The sequence below is a fragment of the Sinohyriopsis cumingii genome, chromosome 7, assembly GCF_028554795.1.
Source record: "Sinohyriopsis cumingii isolate HCF-2022 chromosome 7, ASM2855479v2, whole genome shotgun sequence".
Classification (NCBI taxonomy): domain Eukaryota; kingdom Metazoa; phylum Mollusca; class Bivalvia; order Unionida; family Unionidae; genus Sinohyriopsis; species Sinohyriopsis cumingii.
The window spans coordinates 81,533,589-81,559,440 of NC_142967.1; the positions used below are offsets into that span (position 1 = coordinate 81,533,589).

The following is a 25,852-nucleotide window of genomic DNA, read 5'->3' on the forward strand; positions in this document are numbered from 1 at the left end:
CCCTCCACTCTGAAGGCTTACGAGGGAAAGTGGCATGTTTTCAGGGACTGGTGCCATATCAATAACATCGTCCCTTTGAGTGTCTCAATCTCTCAACTGGCCGACTTTTTTCTCTGGCTTTTCAAGGAGAAACAGTTGGCCCCAGTTACTATCAAAGGCTACCGCTCCATGATATCAGACACATTCCGCCATCATGGTAGAGGTGATATTGGGCATGACAAAGATCTATCAGATCTTTTAGCCAATTTTGATTTCAATCGACCAAAATCCCTCACCCTGTTTCCAAAATGGAATCTGTCCTGGGTTTTAACATGGCTCAATTCAGACAAATTTGAACCTTTAGCCCACACTTCGTTAAAGCTACTATCATACAAAACATGTTTCTTGATAGCCTTAGCTTCAGCTTGCAGGGTGAGCGAGTTACATGCCCTTTCCAGTGACCCGAACTTTCTTCAGTTCAGATCAGATGGTTCAGTGGTCCTTCTGACGCAACCAGGCTTTGTAGCCAAAAATAGGTTACCATCCATTGGCAATCAAAGAATCGTCATTCGCTTGCTCTCTTCCATAGATAAGTCAAGAGCAGCAATCATGCAAGATCCTGTTCGTGCACTCAAGCATTATTTAAAACGCACAGAGGCATGTCGGTACACACGTAAGCGCCTCTTTCTTCCGGTCAAAGCTGGTAAACGGGATATCACCCCTCAAGCCCTTGCTTCATGGCTGAAGTGGGTTATACGCTCAGCGTACTCTGACGTCTCACAAGATCAGAGTCACCTCATGAAGATTACAGCTCATGAGATTAGAGCAATCTCGGCAAGCCTGGCATTCGAACGCAATGTTTCGATCCGAGATATAATAGAAGCTGTTGGCTGGCACGCAGAGTCAACCTTCTCCAGTTTTTATCTCAGAGATCTGGCTTCGCAGAGGCAAACCTTGAATCTGGTAGGTCCGGTGTCGGCAGCCCAGATGACCACCAGACCCATTTAAAACAATCAGCACAGCCTATCAGCTTCGCTGGATTCGCCAGTGAAATTTTGTAGGTAAGAAGATTTCAATAACTATCTTCTTAACCGTATATAAGGGTCACATATCACGTGACCCTAGGCTGTGTTACTGATGAAATTAGGAAAACGGATTATCGTTCAAATGGGGAATCCAGCCATCATTCCCTAGAAGGTACCTGGGGTGGAGGTAGGATGCTCAGCATTCCCTCCTCCTATTACTTATTCTCCTAACATTAATGTGATTGGGGAACGTATTTGAAGGAGAAAGCAAATTTTTAGTAAATTATGTTTCTCAGAGAATACTTACCCGATCACATTACTTAAAAACCCTCCCAACCACCCCGCTATGCGAGCATCCTCGTATAATATATATCGCTCAGCTTAAAAACTAGCGACACCTGGCGGTGGCAAGGGGAGGTAAGTGGCAAGAGTTATTGCCCTTTGGTCTATATAAGATAGACCGAAAAGACGAATTTTCGTCTTTTAGTAGGGCTGGATTCGAGAGGTAGCAGGCTTATATTCCTAACATTAATGTGATCGGGTAAGTATTCTCGGAGAAACATAATTTACTAAAAATTTGCTTTCTTGTAACCCAGTCTAACAATATTGCATACTTTTACATATTTCTTGTAACCCTGTCTAACAATATTGCATACTTTTACATATTTCTTGTAACCCTGTCTAACAATATTGCATACTTTTACATATTTCTTTTAACCCTGTCAAACTATATTACATACTTTTACATATTTCTTGTAACCCTGTCTAACAATATTGCATACTTTTAGATATTTCTTGTAACCCTGTCTAAAAATACTGCATACTTTTACATATTTCTTTTAACCCTGTCGAACTACATTAGATACTTTTACATATTTCTTGTAACCCTGTCTACCAGTATTACATACTTGGAATTGCAGATAAATTTGTTAGTTGTATGTACCAAGTTTAATAGTGTATACCCCAGCATTGTAAGAGTCTTCATCCATGGTTAGGTTAAGAGTAGCATTTTTGTTTTCTTGCCACTGCTTGAGACATATTTATGGATCAAGGTTAGAGTTCTTTTGTATCATTCTTTGCTGAAGTGTTCTTTACATTGTTCTGAATCACCCCAAGGAGAAATAGGTCAAAGAAACTAATTTTTCTTCCTCTGATGACTTTGTTGTTTACAGTAATGCACACATATCAAAGTTTTGTCCCCTTGGAAAATCTTCAGTTGTAGGGATGGCACTTTCTCAGGGCTTTCATTGCATCATTATGAACTGCTTGTGGGGAAAGTATGTCACAGTAACCTACTTATAGCTACACAAATGAGTGTGTAACTGTAGGCATATTATGTTCATGTAACTAGATCAGGGTGTTCCTTGCCTGTTTCTGACCCCAACCCAATGTAGGTCACCATAACCAACTTTTCCTAAACTAATTACTGTATTTTACATGTTAACCCAGTGTTAAAGCTTCGTCATAATGGCAAATCTCCAGCTACATCTACCCTGTGTTTATTAACTTGATCAGGGTGTTCTTTACAGCATTTTAATCCACCCCAGGAGAAAGTTGGTCATTCACATCAGCCTATTTCATACACTGACTTAATTAGTCATACACTGACTTAATTAGTCATACACTGACTTAATTAGTCATAAAGTGACTTAATTAGTCATACACTGACTTAATTAGTCATACACTGACTTAATTAGTTGTACATTGACTTAGTCATACACTGACTTAATTAGTCATACACTGACTTAATTACATTAAACATCTTATCATTTACAATGATTATTATCCATGGCAACACCTTATTGTCGATGTAATTAGAGTAGATCAGAGATTATAAATGTGCAACTAGACTTTGAATAACCTGTGTAATACAAAAATGTCATTTAAGACAAATAAAATTTCATTGTGCATGGTGGAATATATTACATGTAACTATTCTCAGCATTAAAATGATTTAACACTGGGAAATATTACAGTTTTCAGCAATTTATGCTTTTGAAAGATTTCAACCATTTATCCATGATATTACTGCACACAAAACATATTGAATGTAAATTTCTTATTCATAGATTCCTCAGATGTTCCCCTTTTGATGAGTTTAAGGTTTGGAAAAAGCAAGTTGATACAGGGAAAGGTAAATACTTTATAGATGCATGCAAGGGTGTAAAAATTAATTCTGTCCATGACCCAGTTCACATATAGAGAAATTGAGCAGGATATCAGTAACATGTCTGTCCTTTATTCCTTCAGGCACTTTAGAATCATCAGTCAGGTGTACTTCAGGTAAACACATTATGCTTTCAAGTTATTTTTGTTAATTAACTGTGACATAATAGTCACATCAAATTGTTTATTGACACAAATGGTTTGAAAGTGTAATATATTTACCTGAATAACATTCATGATGATAATGTGAAAGCACTTGAAAGAATATAAAGGATGAACACATTACTGATATATATATATATATATATATATATAGAGAGAGAGAGAGAGAGAGAGAGCTCTGAAACATGAATTTCTTTTTCAGACTGTAATAGTGCAATAGGCAAATTGTTGTGTATTGTTTGTGTATTTTTATCTGCTGCTCCAAAAAAGGAAAAGGGATATAGAAATGGTGCCATCTGCTCGTTACACTTTTGTTTCCAGAGCATGTTCAAGATATTTCAATAAAACTTGTTGGTACATCAGACTATTTATGACATTGCTTTTCACTGCATTTTTTTGAAGAATAATCCACAGATTTGCCAAATGCTTTGGAGATTTCCAAGGCATTTGATTTTAACAAGAAATTAGGCTGACTTATACCCAAATGTAAAGTCTGTTCCTTTCATGTATTGTAATTAGCTAAAGACAGTTAATTTTCTTAAATAGTTTGTACCATCTTGTTAAAGGACCATTGGATTCTAATCAGCTGCCAAAATTAAGGCAGAATCGGCTTTGCCGCAGAGCTGGCACTTAATTATGCTGTGATCAGAGTGCTTGTGGCCGTAGCCATGGTAATCAATTGACTCTTTAAAAGAAAATGGTATATCATATTTAAGGGTATGTCATATTTATGATGATTACATTGATACGAAATTAAGATAAAACTGAAACATGTCATTCATTTGACAATATTTCATTAGTTGATATTTATTTCTTACAGTATTGCCACCAGTCGACATTTACCAACATTTTCAGTGATTGATATTTCATCATATATTTGTGTTAATTGCTGGGAAAATATTTGTTAACTTAAAAATAAAAAAATTTGTAATTTTTCATTAAAATGTATGAATTTCATGATGACAGTTTCAAATTAGGCACACTAACCACAGGTTTTAATAATAGAACAACTGATGCATTGAGCGTTCATTTACAAATTTTGATTACAATTTATCTTCTTCCTAACCATTAACTCTCTCATACGATTTAATTTTATCAAAATACCATCAAAACTTTAATGTACTGTTTAAATGGTTTTCTGGACATTTTACTTACAGATATGGTATTTGTAACAAATAGTAAAGTCATAAATTCTAAGGTGCTTGCTAATTGTTTTTGTTCTAGTCGGTTAAGCAGTTTTTACTATGTTTAACAGATGTCTTGATTAAATATAGAAAGGAATTTTAACAATATTTCCACTGATGAGCAGCTTTCCCTCTCATCTACACACATACACTTTTCTTCAAACATCTTTTCAGAGCACAAATCTCCACTTTGATCTGATTTTTTTTTTAAATTCTGAAAGGAGATATACACAGTACCTTGAATTGCAAGATTATTACTGGTCTTTCATGTTTACAAATTTGTGAACTTGTTTTTATTGCTAAATTTCATCGGTTACTTTTTGCATTACAGGGATTGATTGGTTCAGTTGGATGATACATTGCTTCTTGATTCGAGTATCATGTTTGTGCTTTAAAATGTTTCAGGGATACAAAGCCAGTAGAAACTGTAATTTAAAAAACATGCAATAGATATTTGCCACTTTTTTATGTGGCAACATAGAAAGACAGGGTATTTGGGTATCTAACCATGTGCCTAACATTTTTTAAATGTTTTCTTTTTGCTGTGTTCGAATTGAAGCTATAAATCATATGAATTCTTTTTCTCTTACTGACTTCTATGAATCTCACATGACTCAGCTGGGGATTACAATTGGTTGGAGTTAACTGCAGCCCCACTTATCACCACAGTTGTAAATCTATTGCACAGATTCATAGAATTAGTTGTGTAAGTTCATTGGTTCGAACTCTGACCGAGTCATACCAAAGACTTGCGAAAATGATTCTAACAGCTGCTTCGCTAGCTGCTTGGCATTAAGAGGTTAGTGTTAGGACTGGTCAGCCTGCTGTCAGGATAATGTGACTAGGTAGGACATCATGCTACATGTCTGTGGCATGATGCCCCATTGCTAGGCATCACTATCAATTGCCACACCACAGACATCGTAGTGATATGACTGAAAAATTGTTAAAGCTATGTTAAAAATCCAAATCTCACACACACACACACACACATTGAGTTAGCATTGTAGGCATTTCTGCATCAAATCACTGGTAGGGAACAAATTCTGTGTCCAGTTATGAAAGACCTGTATGACATGATGACATGCTATGCAACATCATGTCATAATATTGAATATACCTAAAGTATTCATTACTGTCATATCAATCATGTCATGAGGTATATATGTACTGCATGTCAGTGCAATTATGTCTTTATAGTGTCAATTAAAAATTAAGTTCTAAAACTGTAAAGGTAAAGAATTGAAGAAAAAAAGATAAATCCTCCCAAAAAACTATTATACTTAGTCTTATAGGATAACAACTTAAAGGCAAAGATGTTAAAATTAAAATGTATACAATTATTTTAAATAGGTACAAATATAAAATCTCTAAAACATAAGGCCAAAATTTGGTTTAAAAAATTTCCCCCTCTTTTTTTTTAGTTACTGGACAAGATCGGCTGAATGTGCTAGTGAAAAGTCTTTTATTGAGAAGAACCAAATCTGACACTGGAAAATCAGGAGAACCACTAGTAAGTGATGTTGATCAATATATTAGTGATGCATAGTCATATAGATGGTTTTTTTATTTACATACATTCATATGGTAACAGATTGTTCTTCAATATTTGGCTTCTCTTGTACCTAAAGCAGATATTTTTAAGAGGAGTGGAAAACAAGTTAAACTGCTGGAGGGTGGTAGTTAAAAGCAAGTCACGCCCACCCCGAGCCAAATTTATATGGGTCATACACATAAATCATTTCAGTTATGCTAAATTCTTATCAAGGAGATTTTATCAAGGAAGCTTGGATTGGTTCCCAATTGATCAAATTATTTCATATGCTATACACTGTCCTAAGATCCATGTCATCAGACTTGGCACATTGATTCTGTGATGTGTTATACACTGTCCTAAGACTCCTGTCATCAGACTTGGCACATTGATTCTCTGATGTGTTATACACTGTCCTAAGACTCCTGTCATCAGAATTGGCACATTGATTCTCTGATGTGTTATACACTATCCTATGACCCCTGTCATCAGACTTGGCACTTTGATTCTGTGCTGTGTTATACACTATCCTATCAAAGTGCAACATCCTTTGACCCCTGTTATCAGACTAGGTACTTTGATTCTGTGCTAAGTTATGCACAGTCCTTTGACTCCTGCCATCAGACTTGGCACTTTGATTCTGTGCTATGTTATACACTATCCTATCAAAGTGCAACATCCTTTGACCCCTGTCATCAGACTAGGTACTTTGATTCTGTGCTAAGTTATGCACAGACCTTTGACCCCTGCCATCAGACTTGGCACTTTCATTCTGTGCTATGAGCAGCAGGGGGGGCGAATCCGACATTTTGTCCAAACGTCATTTGGCTTAATTAATACCTTCTGCACTCAGCGGATCCGGTGTCGTCAGCGCCTGGTAAAAAAAAAACGACGTCGTCGTCGAGGGGATCGTCCGGACGTCATTTGGTTTAATTAACACCTTCTGCGCGCCGATCCCTAGCGTCGTCAGCGTCCGGTAAGCACATCGACGACCGCGTCGATGTCATCGCCCCCCCTGCTGCTATGATCTTACAAACAGAGTGATCACTAACTCCTCCTCTTGCAGATCAATTAGGTTATTTGACTGATCGGTAAGTCTGAAATTAATTCTCGTTAAAAGCCGATTATGGCATCGCATATAGACCGGATTAATCGGACTCTCAATGATCAAAAATCCCGGAGGGGCTGTTGGTGAAAATGAATAAAGGATATACCCCTGTTGAGCCTGATTTGATTTCTTGGTATCTACCTGGTAACTCCCTTCGATAACATCGCACACTAGATTAATCGCTATCACCGATGCGATATTTACGTTGTACGGGGCAATATGCCTACCACCATCTCCGTTATCGTGTCTGAGGATATAAGTTGATGGACCGAGAAAATCATTAAGAGACTTTCTTAGTTCTGTCGCGTTGTATCCTGGAAACTTGAAATCGGGTAAATCGGCTTCTGTGATATTATACTCGGTTAGGAATTTTTGTTTACTACCATCGCTGTTATCGGATATCATTTTAACGATTCGTTCATTGACATATTCCATGTCTGATATAAGTTGATTTAACACCTCAACGTGTTTTCGTTCTTTTGTTTCCCGTAGCTGTTCTAGTTGCAATTGGTAATAATGATTAATCTCGACAAAAGTATCAGTGATATCACTTAAAATAAATGTTAATATGGCGACCGATTCAGTAGTTTCCTTATGCTGAAAATACCACTGCATGATATTCCTGTCTTGAAATAAAAACCAACTGGGTGATAACTCGTTTTTCATAATAGTTAATTTATCTAGATACCGGGGGGTAATTTCATGATACGATTGCGCATTCGTGTGCAAGTCCTCGGGGGTTTCACGAGGTGGATTCTCGGGCCATCCTAGTATGGTTCTTATTGAACTGTTATGGATATCAACCATATACCCCGGTGTGCTTATTTCAATCGTCGACGATAACGTCGGTTCATGAACCGTAATAGCGATTTTTGATTCCTTTCCTGTGATCGATTTTATCCTGCGTTGAAATTCTCCATTGATTTGTTCTATTTGGTATGACCCAGTTGGTATTGTAACCTCATTCCAGTCTGGGGTCCCATCGGGCTTATTTGTCCACGCAAAAACCAGCGAGTTATTAGGTTGTTGTCCGTTAAATGCGTCCGCTCGGATATTAGGCCAACTGTGATATACTCGCAATTTTGCCAGCGCTATTTCCTTCACTGGAACCGGTGATGGGAAGTTCACACTAAATTCGGGTTTCGTTGACGTTATCGATATCATACTTGTTTGTACCGGAGTGGTGTTTTCCGCGATCCACTGAAGTAATTGAGACCCTTTGGGGTTCAGCGACATTATTATTATTCGTTGTCTTTAGTGTCTAATTTCAACAACCAGGTGGTTCCGGCTTCCAGTTGAAAATCCTCGATTTTTGACATCGCGGAGCTATACAACTGGACCATTGTGGAGAATTCAACATCGGATATGAACAAATTATCAATCGATAACGAGATCAACCCGGATAATTTCGAGTACACGTCGGATACTATTTGATGTTTTACTGTATACTCGTCGAGTTTTTTCTGAAAACACAATGATATCTTTTTAGTGATTGCGTTGGCGACTCCAGCAATTGTTGTCATCGCGGAGATAGCGATTGGAACAGCGATCGGGGCTATCGTGGTTACCGTGGATAAAATAACACCGGTACCGGCTACTATACCCGACACCGAGTACACGACCGCGTCGATGGTGGTTATTTTTCTGCGGTATTTTTTTATTTTTGCGCGGTATTGTTCGGAAAGCGTTTTCAAATTCGCGGAGAATTCTTTTGCGGTATCGAATCGATATTGATGTGACGTCGGTGATACCTCTGATTCAATTACCCTGGTGGTCATTTTTATTTTAAAAGAGCTAGTGTTTTTAATTAATTAGATTCGCCACAAATTCCACATACCATGTAATGTTTGCCCGGGCTAGATTTCCATCAACGGCATAAATTGTAAACCGTTTAGTTGCGTTCCTGTCTATAATTGTTGATATTGTATTGTTAAACCCGGATGAACTCGACGATAATATATTAAACTGCATCATTGAAACCAGTGTCAATCGATAAATGCCCTTAACAGTTGCGGTAATATTTACTGTATTCTGTGTAGGAGTCCAATCGAATGATCCATGCCGAATTGTGTATACTGTGTTGATGATGTTCTCATGAGGGATTTTTATTTTTTCGAATTGCTCTGCTACTCTCGGTAGTCCGTCTTTAATCGCTTCAACATCAGTTCCGATTATTTCTATTCTCCGCAAATTTGCGTCTATATTATTCTTGTTCGCTGCAACATTAGTTTTGATTGTTTCTATTTCCCGTGTATTCTCGGTCATACTTTTTTTGTTCACTGCAACATCAAGTTTGATTGTTCCTATTTCATATGTATGCACGTCTATACCTTTTTTGTTCGCTGCAACATCAGTTTTGATTATTCCTATTCCCCGCCAATACGCGTCTATATTTTTTTTGTTCGCTTCAATATCAGTTTTGATTGTTCCTATTTCCTGTGTATGCGCGTCTACACTCTTTTTGTTTGCTTCAATATCAGTTTTGATTGTTCCTATTTCCTGTGTATGCGCGTCTGCACCCTTTTTGTTCGCTTCAATATCAGTTTTGATTGTTCTTATTTCCTGTGTATGCGCGCTCATATTATTTATGATCATTGTAACATCAGTTTTGATTGTTTCTATTTTCCGTCCATGCGAGTCTACATTATTTATGATCGTTGCAACATTAGCGCCGATTATTTCTATTTCCCGCTCATGTACTATTACACCATTTCTGTTCTCTTCAACATCAGCTTTGATTGTTTTTATTTCCTGTCCATACGCAGTGATATCATTTATAGTTGTTGTAATCTCATCCGGTTTGACATTTTTTTTACCAAGGAATTTATCAACAGCGCTATCAACCCTGTTAAAATTTTTTCGTAACGTGTAAAATTGGCCCGACAGCGTTGCAAAATCCAAAATAGTATTCCTTATTGTTGCAAGATTCGGTTCGGTTACCGTCGGGGTCCCGAAAAAACTAGCGGTAGTGAGTTGTATATCGGTGATAGATTTTTTCACCTCGGTGGTAGATTTTTTCACCTGCGAGTCAGGTTCGGTCACCGATCTATCCAACCTTATAAAACCGTTTTTGATTAATGTTACCGCCGATATATGTTCACCCGGTTTGAGTCGTCCGTCGCCGGTATACAACGCGATAGTGTCCTCGGCGGCGTCACGCTGTCGTATTAAAACATCATCCAGCGACACATTACTGGATTTCAATTTACCCTGGCGGTCTTGAAATACGACTATTTCGCCCGGGTCAACACTGGTTAAATTCAACGTATCAGCGATTTCATCCTCGATTAGTTTTTTTATGTCATCGGTGGCGGGCGTTTCCGTGGGCTTTTTCAGCGCCGAAACCGGTCGTCCCCAGATATCAATCATCGTTATTGTAAAAAAAAACGGCGTTTCTAATTAACCCGCCGGGCCTCTACGACCCCACTAGTGTATTCGTTTACAACCACATGAGGTGGTTTCCGCGATGATGAAATCTCCGCGAGTACGTTCAATACCTCACGGCCGCATATCGGCGGGTCGCTTAACTGCTGTGTTGGCAGCGTGGAATAAAACGCCCGGGCTGAACACGCCCGGATATACCGCATGAACTCCTTCGGCGGAGCTAACCCGTATGAATCAAAATAGACGATCGCACGCGAATCAATCGCGTACACAACCCAATGAGTTCACGCTCCGGAGGACCCATCGAGGTTAATTATGCCTGTTTCAATATTTCTTGGCGCCGCCGGTAATTGATCCCTCATAAAAACACCTCTGAAGTTTTTTATCGCTAGCGCGTTTGCGGCGTCTATTAAATCAAAATTAGACATGGGAGTCATTAAACGGTTCCCGGTAGTCTTAGACCCTTTCCCGAGTACCATGAATACGGGGTTCCCGGTAGTCTTAGACCCTTTCCGGCTACGGGTCGTTTTTTTTTATATCCTTTCCCGGTTGCCTTTTTTAATGCCATCCCCGCCGCGGTACCAACGGCCCCCAACGCCGCCGCTTTCGCCACTGCTGGTGCGGCCGCGGCAATCAACGCTGGAATCGCAGCTAACAGCGGAAATATCCCACCGGTCTTTTCCATGTTTTTGATCGCTGCGGCCGAAAAATCTATTTGAACACCCTTTTTATTCTCCATCGCATTATTGAAATGTTTTATTTGACGCGCCGTCAACGATATCTTGTGATTACCACCCGCCATCTGCGACGGCTTCAGCGTTATTGTGGTCCCGCATTGTTTAGCCGACTTTGATCGTAATTTCTTGACTTGACCATCAGTCAGTGTAACGCCGACAACACTATACGACATTTTATTGTAAACGCGTTTGTGTTTTCAATTACATGTTTTCCACTGGCGCATCAACGATTCTCATTCGTCCACCAACACCTTCTAGCAGCATTGATTTATCGCTGAGAATGACAGCAACCGCTCTATATTCGGCAATACCACCAGGACGTTGCACACGAGCTCGGAAGTGTATATCAACGATGGATTGTCTCGTTAAATCGAGATGTTCCAACGAAAAATAATAAATCGGATACAGGTTTTTAAAATCAAGTTGTGATATTTGCAAACCAGTGTCGACGTTTTGATCACGACCCATATATGACAGCAATCGATGATACACACGTGCGATATGGTTGTCACCGTAATTGAGTTGTATATCCTCGGATGGTTCCTGCTGTCCGTTTATTCTCAACGAGACCTCATTGACACCGATTTGATCAAATATCATATGGCTGCGTTCTTGGGAGCCTAATCGCGCCTTATTCTGTAGCGCTACAAATATATGACGCGGGGCTGAAACACCCTGTTTGGATGCCAGGTGCCATGTAAATATACCATCCATATTATCCTCTTTAGCATCAGTGGTTACTGTGAGCCAACTCAACAGTGATTTACCACCTGTCTCCATGAATGAGAGTAATCGCTGTTCTGCGGTGATTGATGGGGTCATTACTGGCATCCACAATACTATATTCTTTATATTGACCTTACCGTCGGCAACACCAGCATCATGCCAGATTGCATCATTATCATTGCCCTTTCGCACGAGTACTACTGTATGCTTAGCCCCATAGATGACTTTTCTGACGTTTCTGCAGAATCCGAATATATGATGCAGTGGAATCGCGCATGAAAACTGTCGGCGTTGTCCTTGCAACATCCCTGCTCGTGTTGCAAACCCTAGATTGTAATTAGTAATAACATTTATGACATCGAAGCTCCCAGCTGGTCTTACATACCCGGCCGGTGCTGGATCAACCGCGGTGGCATGTGTTGCCTTTACCCTGGAAAACTGATTGTGTTCAGCGTTATCGGTAGTATCCTTCGCAAACATCATAGACGGACCAGCCGACCTTGTATAATCATCTGAGTATCTCGCTAGCCCGATTATCGTCGTTGCAACATCAACATCGCGTTCTACTGATTCAATTTCTCGCCCGTCAATGAGATATTTTGCGCTCTCAAATAACGCCATTACGCCGTTGTTGACAAAACCAACTCGGATAGTCGGGTTGTTGTCGTATGGTGCATTATTGGCAGCATTTGTCACGAGTTCCCCCTCAATTTCGATAAACGCTTCACACGGTAGAAAGTATTTACTGGTATCTTGGACTTGAAGTTCAATTCGCGATCGTAGATTCGGTTGCGTTGCATAATAAGAATAATATTGATAATCACGGACAGAATCATCCCTGCGCACTGGGGCATCCATATCAAACGCGGGATCAGCGGTTCGCGCAAACATTTCTGTTATTTATCATGTTGATATTTTCAATTGCGATTTTTTCGTCGTAGACCACTTCCCGCTATCGCGTTCATGAGCGCGTTAGTGGATGACTCAGCCGCCAACGACTCTAGTTTTTCTTCCACGGCGTTATTTATTACTTTACTGACATTTGCAGGCATTACTGTCGTTGATGGCATCACCGGTGGTTTCTGTTTTTTTCTTCTCACCAACGACATTAGTTTATCTCGTGCGGCTGAAAGCGCCTTTCCGGCAACATCAATACCCTTATCACGAATAACATCAATAGCCTTCATTCCTAATTGTTTGGCTAACGGCGCTACTTTTGGAGCCATTCTTGTAAATAACCCCGCAATGGTGCTACCGAGACCATCTCCATAGTACGCGCGGTAAACAGACAATCGCGAGTTTACCACGTAGACGAGTACTGGTTTATCGTGGTTGTAGTGTATGATCATCTTTATTATAAAAACACCGGTTTTTCAATTAGTGATTGTGATCACCACCCCCTTCCCCACCGCCGTGTGGAAAACCGGAATAAATTTTATCAAAATTTCCTTGGGTTTTTGCCCTCGATAAAAATCCGGTTTTTTCTTGATTTTTAGTCATTTTTGGTCGTTTTTTGTTGCCTATAGTCGTTTTTTTTTCGATTTTTCAGCAAAAACATCGATTTTCTCTAAATGATTTCCTGGGGTTTTTGCCCTCAAAAAATTACCAAAAACGGTCAAAAAATAGCAAAAAACGGTCAAAGAATGGCAAAAAACGGCCAGAATTAACAAAAACGATAATTTTTTTAATCATCCACGAGTTCGTCTATGAGCGTTCGATACGCACCAATGTCCATGATACCGCCCGTAAATAACCGCTTGCAAATATCAGCTGCCTCATTGATTATTTCCGGGGAATTATTTCCGGCTCGTTTTCCTCCGATTAGTACCTATAGCCGTGATATATCACTGAGAACACTGTTAGGACAGGTAACGCCGTAGGATTCTTTACCAACAGAGTATCCTTTTCCTTTTTTTTGTTTTACCCTTTTTTCAACTTCCTTGTGGAATGCGTCGTAATCGGGATCACCACGATGTGATAATGCATTCTCGTATTTACTCGCTAAATACACTATTCTTGTCCAATCCTTTAACGTCCTTATATTTTTCTCGTAACCGCTATTGATATGCTCCTTATCTCGTATACTCTTAGCAAAATTGGAGGCAGTAAAATCAATTAATTCTTCCCTCCCGCCGCTGAGGCCTCTAATTTGATCTGTTGTGCTCTTCTTGAGTATATTACGGGGTATATTCCCCCTTTTCTCTTTTTCTTCCGATGTTTCTTCCGGTGTTTCTTCCGGTATTTCTTCTTCTGGTTCTCTTGCGGTGGCGCCTAGTTCTTCCTCGTCGGCCATTGTAACATAAGGTTCTTGTGGTTCGGTTATAGCGAGTGGTGGTGGCCTCCGTGTTGTAGCAGCCGCTATTTTTGCAGGGAGTGTTTCTAAAGACTTTTTTGTTTGTTCGGTCTGAGCCGCTATCTTTTCAAGCGCATCGAGGACGGGTACAGTTGCCGCCGTAACATCTTTGGTCGCTTTAGTTACCGGGGCAAAGAGTTGTTCGCTTCCAACAGCAAAATCAGTTTGCATTTGTTGTCACGTTTGAAGTTGTTCTCGGACCCTGTCTCGTAACGGTATGAACCTTCTAAGCGCCGCTAGCCGCTCTCTGGCTAGCCGAGTAGTAAGTGATTCGCCTACCATTATTGCAATTACAAAGCAATTTCTAATTTCTCGCCGGAGTTTTCGTCTATAATCCTTCTAATGTTTTTGATCTTACTAGAAATCTCCCGGCGTCGTTCATAAACACGTCCGAGTTTTTTTCGTATTATTTCAACGGCAGTAAATAGTCCAATGAATGCATTTGCGTCATTGTGGTACAAGTTTTCATTAATCGTATGTTGTAATCGTTTTATAAAAAAGTACTCGCGGGCCAGGGTAAAACGCCCCCGTTTTGATTGCTCGTTAATAATCTCATAATCGGATAATATTTTTTCACTGTCGAGACCATCAGATAATTCAATTCCTTGATTTTTTAATTTTGAAATCTCGGCTAATATATTATTGATGTCTTCGATATTCATTATTCTTATAAAACATCTTGTTTTTAAATATAAAAAAAAATGAAACCCCGCGTATCAATCCCGAGGTGTTTAATAATTCGTTTTCTTCCGGAACAGACGTGACCTTGTTACGGTGACTTCGTATCTATATGCGAAAATCGAATTCTGTGTCCGGTCTTTTTTGAGATCGCTGTTTGATATACTCGTTCTGCAACAAATCGTACTGCGGGCATACAAATATCAAAATATTTTCCTGCCGCATTCATGGAGTGAAATGTTTTTTCCTCGTGCGTTGTTGTATCAAACGATTTGACGCTCTTTGCTTTTTTTGCGTGCTTCCCTGTTTTACCTTTTTTGGTGTTTTCACTCTGAGAGATAGCTTGCAAATTACACAGTCTGTTATTTTGAGGGTATCCATCAATGTGATCAATAACGAGACTATCTTTGATTAATCCGTGGAAACATTCATAGATGATTCTGTGACAGAGATATTTTTTTTTTCCGACACCAAACATTAAATACCCGTGATTGTTTTTCCATCCAACCGGCTTCTTCAGTTTGCGGTTTCTAACAATGCCGTCGCGAGATGCTTCGTAATTAACGAGCACAGGATGCGGCTGAAATTCTTGGTCCATTTATATAATAATACTACTTGTCTAATTTATTATTTGGTTTAATTATAAATCTTTCAACGTAGTCTTGGGGGGTTTTGATGACGAAGTCAGCGGCGGGGTCAATGACGGCGTTTTTAATTCGCTTGTCATAATAGCGTTTTAACTCTCTGTATCGCTTTACGCCACAATTAATACACAACTGCGATTTTCCTCTTACACCAACGTGACAAACCAAGCACGGGAGGGGGCCAAGAGAACCATTACGAACGCTTTGTAAATGATACCCGCAGAATTCACCTCTACATGATTTATTGCACGGGGTTGTCAACCCAATCATCAACCATTTGCAGTGATTCATTATACTATATTCTTTCATTTAAATACTTGTTTTAATTATATGGATGAGTTCGAGAGATTAGCAGCAATTAAGCCCTGGAAAAATATTAAGTTCAATCTCGATAGAGTCCTCAAGGACACACCAAAAGCGTTAATAAACGATAGAACCCTGTTGAGTAAAATACGCGATTGTATCAATGATTTCAAGCGTGATGGTGCATCTCGTAGTTGGTCAACATTTCGAATTGATGGCGTTGTTGATGCTACCATGAACGACAACCGCGCAGCAACGATAATATCACAACTTGACGGTAAAAAGTATTTCTTCAGAGTAAAATTCATTGTCCGGGTGGAATCAGGTAATTGGATCATACGTGATAAATTTGAACCAGTTCTCAGCGACAAGAAAACAGTCATTGTTAGCCGCGACTCCAAGCCGGGGCTGTTAACCGGAGTTGACAGACCATACTATGAACGAGCGTATCCTGAAACAGCAGTTGTTTATGGAATATACCCGTTAAATAAGAAACCTGATATCGGAAAACTGAAACCAATGAGACAGTCAACGGGGATAAATTGTGTAGCAGAACGAATAATAGAGCATTTTACAAATGCATGTCGAGGAAACAAATTGACTGATTTACGACGCAGCAAAATCAACCGGTGGGAGGAGACAGTGCGCGAGCGAGGAGCAACCATCAGCGACATAGCGAGATTAGAAACATCGCTGAGATTTCCAATAACCGTTACAACGATAACCGGTGAAGTATTATACGAATCGAAGTATAAATCAAATGGGGCCCCAATTAAAATTATTGATCATAACGAACACGCATGGACGCCCGCGATCACAATATTTCCACGGGATAGAACAGTAAAGTATATCCCGGGGGAATTTTTGGGAGAGGACGGTTTTCTCGCGGAGAGGAAACTATTTGATGCTATTGCTTATTTGTGTAAAAACGACCCTGTATCAATGTGGTTACTTCGCAGCGCTGATACCTTTGATCAGTTTGTGAGACCAAACGGTGAATTATATCGCACTGAAGCATTTCACAACAGGATGAAAAAAACCGCCATGGAATTTGAAGAGCATGATGAACAACTGCTAACAAATTGTTTTACGATTCCATCGGTTGTAACTCATGTTGCAGCGAGGAAAAATGCGTGCAGCCCAACGCGCAAGGAATTTTTACCGGATGTACAATCCAGTTGTTTGGAATACTATCACGGTGGACTATGGAACACTGAATACAGCCGCGAAGCTATGATTTCCGTTGATATGGTTGCCTGTTATCCAGCGAGTTTTCTCGGGTATGGATCCGCCGCTGAGTATTTCAAACGATTTGGACACCCCAGACATGAAATGACTCGTGTTGCTATTAATGGACCACTGCCTGATTTTGATTTAACCGGATTCGCTCGCATAGTATCATTTGAGTTCGCGGCAGGACTTCATCGCTGTTGCTATATTTGGATCGGTAGACACATGGCTGAAAAGAAGTGGCTGCCAATAGCGCTGCTACGGTATATGATTGATTGTAAAATGCTAATTTCGTTGATTGTCAGTGACGCGATTATATCATACCGAGCGCAAACTGAAGTCTGGTTACCAGAACCGGAGCGTCTAGATAGCATAATTGACGAGTCCAGAAAACACATTGATGCCGACGAGGAATATATCATCGAATGGTCCAGGAGGATATTCAACCAACGAAACCACGAGGCAAAAGATCTCGGTAGAAGAATAATTGGTAAGTTCACACAAGGTGGAAAAAACTACGACTACAAACGATATTGCTCACGGCTGATTATAGATGACGCAGAATATGATTTCGTAATCAAGGACGCAGTGGCGAAAAATAGATACGTGAACTGCGAAACAGCTTTCTTGTCCAATGGAACAAGGTTGGGTACAGTTGTTACCTACAGCGATGGAGACAGCCCAGCATACCCGCATTTGAGGGCGTCTATGCTGGGTTACGCCGCTATCAATTTATTCTCGATGATAAATAGATTTCCCGACACCGCGGTTAGAGTAGCCGTTGATTCATTTTATGTTGACGTAGCGTATAAGGAAAACGTAGCCGAGTTTACTAGTCCGGACGAGAGTTGGGGTACATGGAGAATTAAAAATGAAATACGACGCGATTATTCCCCGTCAGCAGATGTCACCGTTGAAAACAATTACCTACGCGGTGATAAATTATCAGAATGGTCTAATGCACCACCGTGTTCTGATCCAATTTGTAGACACAAGACGGTTTATTTAAGCGGCTGTGGCGGGTCGGGAAAAACGACCCGGGCAATTGAATTATTTCGAACGCGGGCAAGTATAATCGTGCTTACACCGACCCATAGACTAGCGCGAGAAATAAAACAACGAAATGTTGACGCCGTTACTTATCACAGCTTTTTTCGATACAGCGGCGGTGAGTGGACTCCTGATCGAATGGGGGAAAAATTTATTCCTGAGGTTATCATCTGGGATGAAATATGTACTGTTTCGTTAGATACTTTACGAATGTTTCTTGATTGGTTGCTGCTCGCGAATACAGCGGTGATCATGTGTGGCGACCATGGTCAACCACCACCATTTGTCGGCGAGGGTCCGCATGATTGGTTAAAGGGTTTTGTGGACTATTATGAAGAAACCGATACTGATTACCGGGCACTTGATGAACAACTGCGCGAGGTTAAAAAATTAATCAGATTACAGCCGGATAGAATTCAGTGTGAAATAATCCGCGAGGTGATTCCGGAAACGCCGTTAAATGAATTCTGGGAAACATGGAGACCAAACGATTTGATTGTAGCGAGTAGAAAGATAGTCAGAGACACACTTCAGCGGAAGTTGTTTGCGTTGCATAAGGAAAGGTTTCCAACGCGCCCAGTGCCGTTATGTTATAGACCCGCGGATACACGTCGGCAGAACATTGAAGTTGAAATCCTGGGCCGGACAGAAAAACAAATTCTCGTGCTGAATGATATCGTGCTCGTTGATATCAGCGTCGTCGAGGACGCGCTACGTGCTGATAAATCCCCGTGGACGCTAGGATACGCAACAACAATACATTCCTCGCAGGGACTAACCATCACGGACACAATTGTTTGGATAGTTGATAATCGCATCGAATGGTCAAATCTAGTCTATCTTGCGGTGTCCCGAGTACGGAGGATAAATCAGCTTCGAAGAATCGTTATTGACGGAGTCACTGACGGAGTCACCAACGACAACGACATCATCGATGCAAGCGTCATTGATAGAAAACTCTCGGGTTACCGCCAACAGGATAAAAAAAAAACAGCGGCGTTTTGATATTGATGCCGAATTAATAATTGCGTTACGACAACAACAAAATAATCACTGCGCGAGTTGTAATTGTATAATGCGTTGGCGTTATTCGGATAAAGACGCTCGCCAATTTACCGTGGACAGGATTGATAACAGTCTCGGTCATGTCAAAAACAATGTGAGGTTGACATGTCTTGAGTGTAATAGACGCAACGGCGCTAGTTAAGACCACGCGGGGGTAATTGAGTATCGTCAGGTATCACTTGTAGTTGCTCGCGTGTAAACCCGCGCTGAGGAGCAGTTGAATCCAGTCTATAGATCGGTGGTCTACCAGTTGATCGTGTTATCGTTGATATGTTATGTGTGGTAACACTCCAAATAGGATCAGTAGCCCTTTTTTTACCGCCTTCAAGTTCTCCTGGTTCATACAGATATCTCACGGTAACATCACCGAGAATCGGCCTGGAAACGCTATCTATTTTTGATCCTTTGGGTATATACTCGTATTTAATCGCGTCGCTGGGCTTCATGTTGATTGCTCGGGTAATCTCGTTATTTAACGCTGAAATTACGCCTGGCAACCTTTTGACCCATTCACGAGATCGTTTTTCTTGGATGAATTCCTTCGCGTATTGATATCCAAATAACCGTTCAGCGAGAGTCCGATTGAATCGTTCAACAATTGCCTGATCACGATGTAGCGCAGTATGACCTCGTCGTACCGCGACGCTATGATGTTTTAGCGTTGATAGAACAGCGCCGCGAAATTCACTACCGGGATCAACTTGTAATAGATTTGGCCAGCGCAGAGGACCTCTTCGATAAATCCGCTCAAACGCAGCGGCTACTTCAGTTGCCGACTTTGTTTTTAACGGCTCCGCTTGTTTGTATCGACTCGCAACATCAACTACGGTTAGCGCGTATTTGTAACCTTTGTCATGCGGCAGAAATAGTATATCGGCCTGATGAACTTCATTAGGCACGCTGACATCAAAGCGCGAGAAGTTGATTTGTTTAGGCGGTGGTAGATAGATTTGCCATATAGCCTGTTTGGATAACCAATTAGCCGCAGTGGCCTTTGTTACCTTTGCAGCGCTTGCGAGTTTACCAATTGCGGCCTTCCCCTTCCAGTATCCTCTCGGAGAATAATAGATGGAATCCATGTTGTTATTATAAACGCTAGCGTTTTCAATTACCAGCGCGAGAAGCTCCGCTTCCAATCATTAATTTACCTTTCATAGCCGATTTTACCAACCATGAGGCCAATTTTTCTTTGAAGGATTTATCAGGAATAGCATTTAGCGCGTGAATTAATTTTACGTCCGCGATATGACGCTGTTGCAGATCGCTACTTTTGTAGTAAGCAACATCATGAGCATGACACGCCTTATCGATAGCGTTTATTGGGTACTCACCGGGTTTGGGCTGATTTTGATCATCGAGTCTAATATCTAATCGTGTTCCGGGGCCACAGTAGCTATATCCTGGGAGGTGTTTTTCTCCTGGATACTTTGCCCACGGGGTTCCGGGGAGTTTTGATAACTTGGCTGCAATATCACCTCCTCGCTTTTTTTTAAAACATCTCCGGGTTTAATAGAAATAAATCTAAATTTCTTTGTACCGCATTGTGCACACTTGCCAGTAAGCGCCGATCTATTATTTCTTGTTGTAACGGTTGTCATATCATTTGTGCCAGTACGCACTCTACACTTTACACAATATAGATCCATAATTTATGTATAGAGACATGAATATAATTGACCTTTCAGCGACTAAAACAAGAGAACCAGTTAAGCATGTTGCAGCGTTACCAAACTCAATCCGGATGATTATCATCGGACCATCTGGATCCGGCAAGACGCAATTGTTACTTAATTTAATAATAAGATGGATGAAGTGGGATAAGTTGTATTTGGTTGCTCCTAGCGTAGATGATCAACGATGCTACGAGGTGTTGAAAGATTTCAACGAGAATGCATCAGCGATCGCTGAAAAAAATGTTATTGAGTTTATTACGGATATCAATGATGCACCGGGTATTGATGATATTGATGGCAACGTTAACAATCTAGTCGTGTATGATGATGTTATGTTAGACAATCAAAAAAACCCACCTAGGATATTTTCCAGAGGCAGGCATAAAAACACCGACGTGATATATGTCACTCAACGATACACTCAGATTCCAAAAGTAATTAGAGACAACTGTAATATTCTTGCTGTATTCAATGGCGTTGATACACACACGCTACGAAATATTTGGCAGACATGGTGCGGCGGAGACATGGACTTTAATGTTTTTCGAAACCTTTTTAGTCATGCTCAGTCGACCCCACATGGATTCATAACGATAAATTTACATGATCCTCGGACACGATATCGTATCGGACTTGACCAAATATTCGGTTAAATTGTAAATAACCACTTAGCAGCAGGGGGGGCGATGACATCGACGCGGTCGTCGATGTGCTTACCGGACGCTGACGACGCTAGGGATCGGCGCGCAGAAGGTGTTAATTAAACCAAATGACGTCCGGACGATCCCCTCGACGACGACTTCGTTTTTTTTTTACCAGGCGCTGACGACACCGGATCCGCTGAGTGCAGAAGGTATTAATTAAGCCAAATGACGTTTGGACAAAATGTCGGATTCGCCCCCCCTGCTGCTCTATGTTATACACTATCCTATCAAAGTGCAACATCCTTTGACCCCTGCCATCAGACTTGGCACTTTGATTCTGTGCTGTGTTATACACTATCCTATCAAAGTGCAACATCCTTTGACCCCTGTCATCAGACTAGGTACTTTGATTCTGTGCTAAGTTATGCACAGACCTTTGACCCCTGCCATCAGACTTGGCACTTTGATTCTGTGCTATGTTATACACTATCCTATCAAAGTGCAACATCCTTTGACCCCTGTCATCAGACTTGGCACTTTGATTCTGTGCTATGTTATACCCTATCCTAAGACCCCTGTAATCAGTCTTGGCACTTTGATTCTGTTCTATGGTATAAACTCTCCTATGACCCCTGTAATCAGACTTGGCACTTTGATTTTGTGCTGTGTTATACCCTATCCTAAGACCCCTGTAATTACAGGGGTCTTAGGATAGGGTATAACACAGCACAAAATCAAAGTGCCAAGTCTGATTATAATCAGACTTGGCACTTTGATTCTGTGCTATGTTATACACTATCCTATCAAAGTGCAACATCCTTTGACCCCTGTCATCAGACTTGGCACTTTGATTCTGTGCTATGTTATACCCTATCCTAAGACCCCTGTAATCAGACTTGGCACTTTGATTCTGTTCTATGCTATAAACTCTCCTATGACCCCTGTAATCAGACTTGGCACTTTGATTCTGTGCTGTTTTATACACTATCCTAAGACCCCTGTCATCAGACTTGGCACATTGATTCTGTGCTATGATATACACAATCCTTTGACCCTTGTCATCAGACTTGGCACTTTGATTCTGTGCTATGGTATAAACTATCCTATGACCCCTGTAATCAGACTTGGCACTTTGATTCTCAGGAGAGCACAGAGGACACTTTATGATCCAGGAATTAAAAGCTCAGAGGTTATAGAGAATGGATTTATAAAGAAAGGTGCGGAATATTCTCTTTGGCGTACTGAATTGCTAGATGTTGAGTTTGTCTTTTTTGCATATATTATGAAAACTTACATATTGTGCATCTTGTGCTTATCTCATTTTTGATTATTGTATTCCAATGTACATGTATAATGAACCAGACAGTTTGTCAAGAATACCTTGATGTACATGTATAATGAACCAGACAGTTTGTCAAGAATACCTTGATGTACATGTATAATGAACCAGACAATTTGTCAAGAATACCTTGATGTACATGTATAATGAACCAGACAATTTGTCAAGAATACCTTGATGTACATGTATAATGAACCAGACAATTTGTCGAGAATACCTTGATGTACATGTATAATGAACCAGACAATTTGTCAAGAAGACCTTGAAAATCTACTAACAATGTAAATTCAATTGCTTGTGAACATAAAGTAGAACATATTTGCTAGCCATGGGTCAGTCCACTTCATTTGAATCAGACCATGGCTTATTTTGGTCTCTGCAGTGGCATATATGGTTTTACAATATAATTGGATGCAACTGTAAGAAACTGATCCAATTAGATATTAGCCCTGTTAGCCCTACTGGTCATGGTCCATTGTCCATCGTCCATTCATCTGTTAGTACAAGTTTGTTATCACTAATATGACTTAATTAGATCCCCTGTTAACACTACTGGTCATAGACCAGATGAGCTTATTGGATGGTCTATTGTCCATTGTCCATCCATCTTTTAGTACAAGTTTGTTATCACTACTACTACTTAATTAGATCCCCTGTTAGCCCTGCTGGTCATGGTCTATTGTCCATTGTCCATCCATCTGTTAGTACAAGTTTGTTATCACTACTACTACTTAATTAGATCCCCTGTTAGCCCTACTGGTCATGGTCTATTGTCCATTGTCCATCTATCTGTTAGTACAAGTTTGTTATCACTACTACTACTTAATTAGATCCCCTGTTAGCCCTGCTGGTCATGGTCTATTGTCCATTGTCCATCCATCTGTTAGTACAAGTTTGTTATCACTACTACTACTTAATTAGATCCCCTGTTAGCCCTGCTGGTCATGGTCTATTGTCCATTGTCCATCCATCTGTTAGTACAAGTTTGTTATCACTACTACTACTTAATTAGATCCCCTGTTAGCCCTACTGGTCATGGTCTATTGTCCATTGTCCATCTATCTGTTAGTACAAGTTTGTTATCACTACTACTACTTAATTAGATCCCCTGTTAGCCCTGCTGGTCATGGTCTATTGTCCATTGTCCATCCATCTGTTAGTACAAGTTTGTTATCACTACTACTACTTAATTAGATCCCCTGTTAGCCCTGCTGGTCATGGTCTATTGTCCATTATCCATCCAACTGTTAGTACAAGTTTGTTATCACTACTACTACTTAATTAGATCCCCTGTTAGCCCTACTGGTCATAGACCAGAAGAGCTTATTGGATGGTCTATTGTCCATCGTCCATCCATCTGTTAATACAAGTTTGTTATCACTACTACTACTAAATTACATAAGGATTTCCTTAAAACTTTAAACACACTTCATCCCACGGTCTAGTTGGCCCCAAATTAAATTGGTGCTGCTTAGACATCAAATCTTCTATACTTATCCTGAATTGATGGTCATATCAACATTGGGTTTTCACTAAGAGACTCCTTATGATACATAGTTGGTGCTAAATTAAAATTGTGCCAATCTGATGTCCATTATGGCCACAATAGCAGCCATCTTGAAAATCTTGGCATTGCTACTCCCCCTGTTCAAAAGGTCATATTTACATGATAGTTTTCACCAGAAGACATTTTTTATGTCTAGCTGGTCCTAAATAAATATGGTGCTGTCCTAACATACAGCATGGCCACCATGGCAGCCATATTAAAAATTGTATTATGACTACTTTAATCTGAAAGTCATGTTGACATGGGGTTTTATCAGAATACTTCTTATGATGTCCAGTTGGATATAAGTAAAACTGGTGCCAATCTGACATCCAGGATGACCACCACAACAGCTATCATGAAAATCTTGTTATTGCTGCTCCTGAATTATAAGTCGCATCTTGAAAATATTGTTACTCTTCTCCAAATGGATGGCTATATCTCCAAAGGGATGGCCGTATCTCCAAAGGGATGGCTGTATCTCCAAATGGATGGCTATATCAACATGGGATTTTCACTGAATGGATGGCTATATCAACATGGGATTTTCACTGGATGGCTATATCAACATGGGATTTTCACCAGTAGACTTCTTATGAAACTTAAGTTGGTCCTAAATGAAAATGGTGCCAATCATACATCCGGTATGGCTGTCATAGTGACTGTCTTAAAAATCTTGTGTCATCATCATGAATGAATGATCATTATGACATGGAGTTTACACCAAAATGTCATCTCATGAATGAATGATCTTTATGACATGGAGTTTACACCAAAATGTCACATCATGAATGAATCATTATGACATGGAGTTTACACCAAAATGCCACATCATGAATGAATGATCATTATGACATGGAGTTTACACCAAAATGTCATCATCATGAATGAATCATTATGACATGGAGTTTACACCAAAATGTCACATCATGAATGAATCATTATGACATGGAGTTTACACCAAAATGTCACATCATGAATGAATCATTATTATGACATGGAGTTTACACCAAAATGTCACATCATGAATGAATCATTATGACATGGAGTTTACACCAAAATGTCACATCATGAATGAATCATCATTATGACATGGAGTTTACACCAAAATGTCACATCATGAATGAATCATTATTATGACATGGAGTTTACACCAAAATGTCACATCATGAATGAATCATTATGACATGGAGTTTACACCAAAATGTCACATCATGAATGAATCATCATTATGACATGGAGTTTACACCAAAATGTCACATCATGAATGAATCATCATTATGACATGGAGATTACACCAAAATGTCACATCATGAATGAAT

The 25,852-nt window shown here is 40.1% G+C and overlaps 1 protein-coding gene across 4 annotated transcripts in view; it reads left to right on the forward strand.

Moving 5' to 3' along the window:
- Nucleotides 1–25,852, forward strand: part of LOC149795623 (transcription termination factor 2-like) — a 99,391-nt gene that overhangs the window by 60,397 nt on the left and 13,142 nt on the right. For all 4 annotated transcript variants that reach the window (XM_089965456.1, XM_089965454.1, XM_089965458.1 and 1 more), the window contains exons 13-14: nucleotides 3,074–3,138; nucleotides 5,941–6,029. In XM_089965456.1, coding sequence (XP_089821582.1) covers nucleotides 3,074–3,138; nucleotides 5,941–6,029 — 154 coding nt within the window. The remainder of the gene's footprint in view (nucleotides 1–3,073; nucleotides 3,139–5,940; nucleotides 6,030–25,852) is intronic.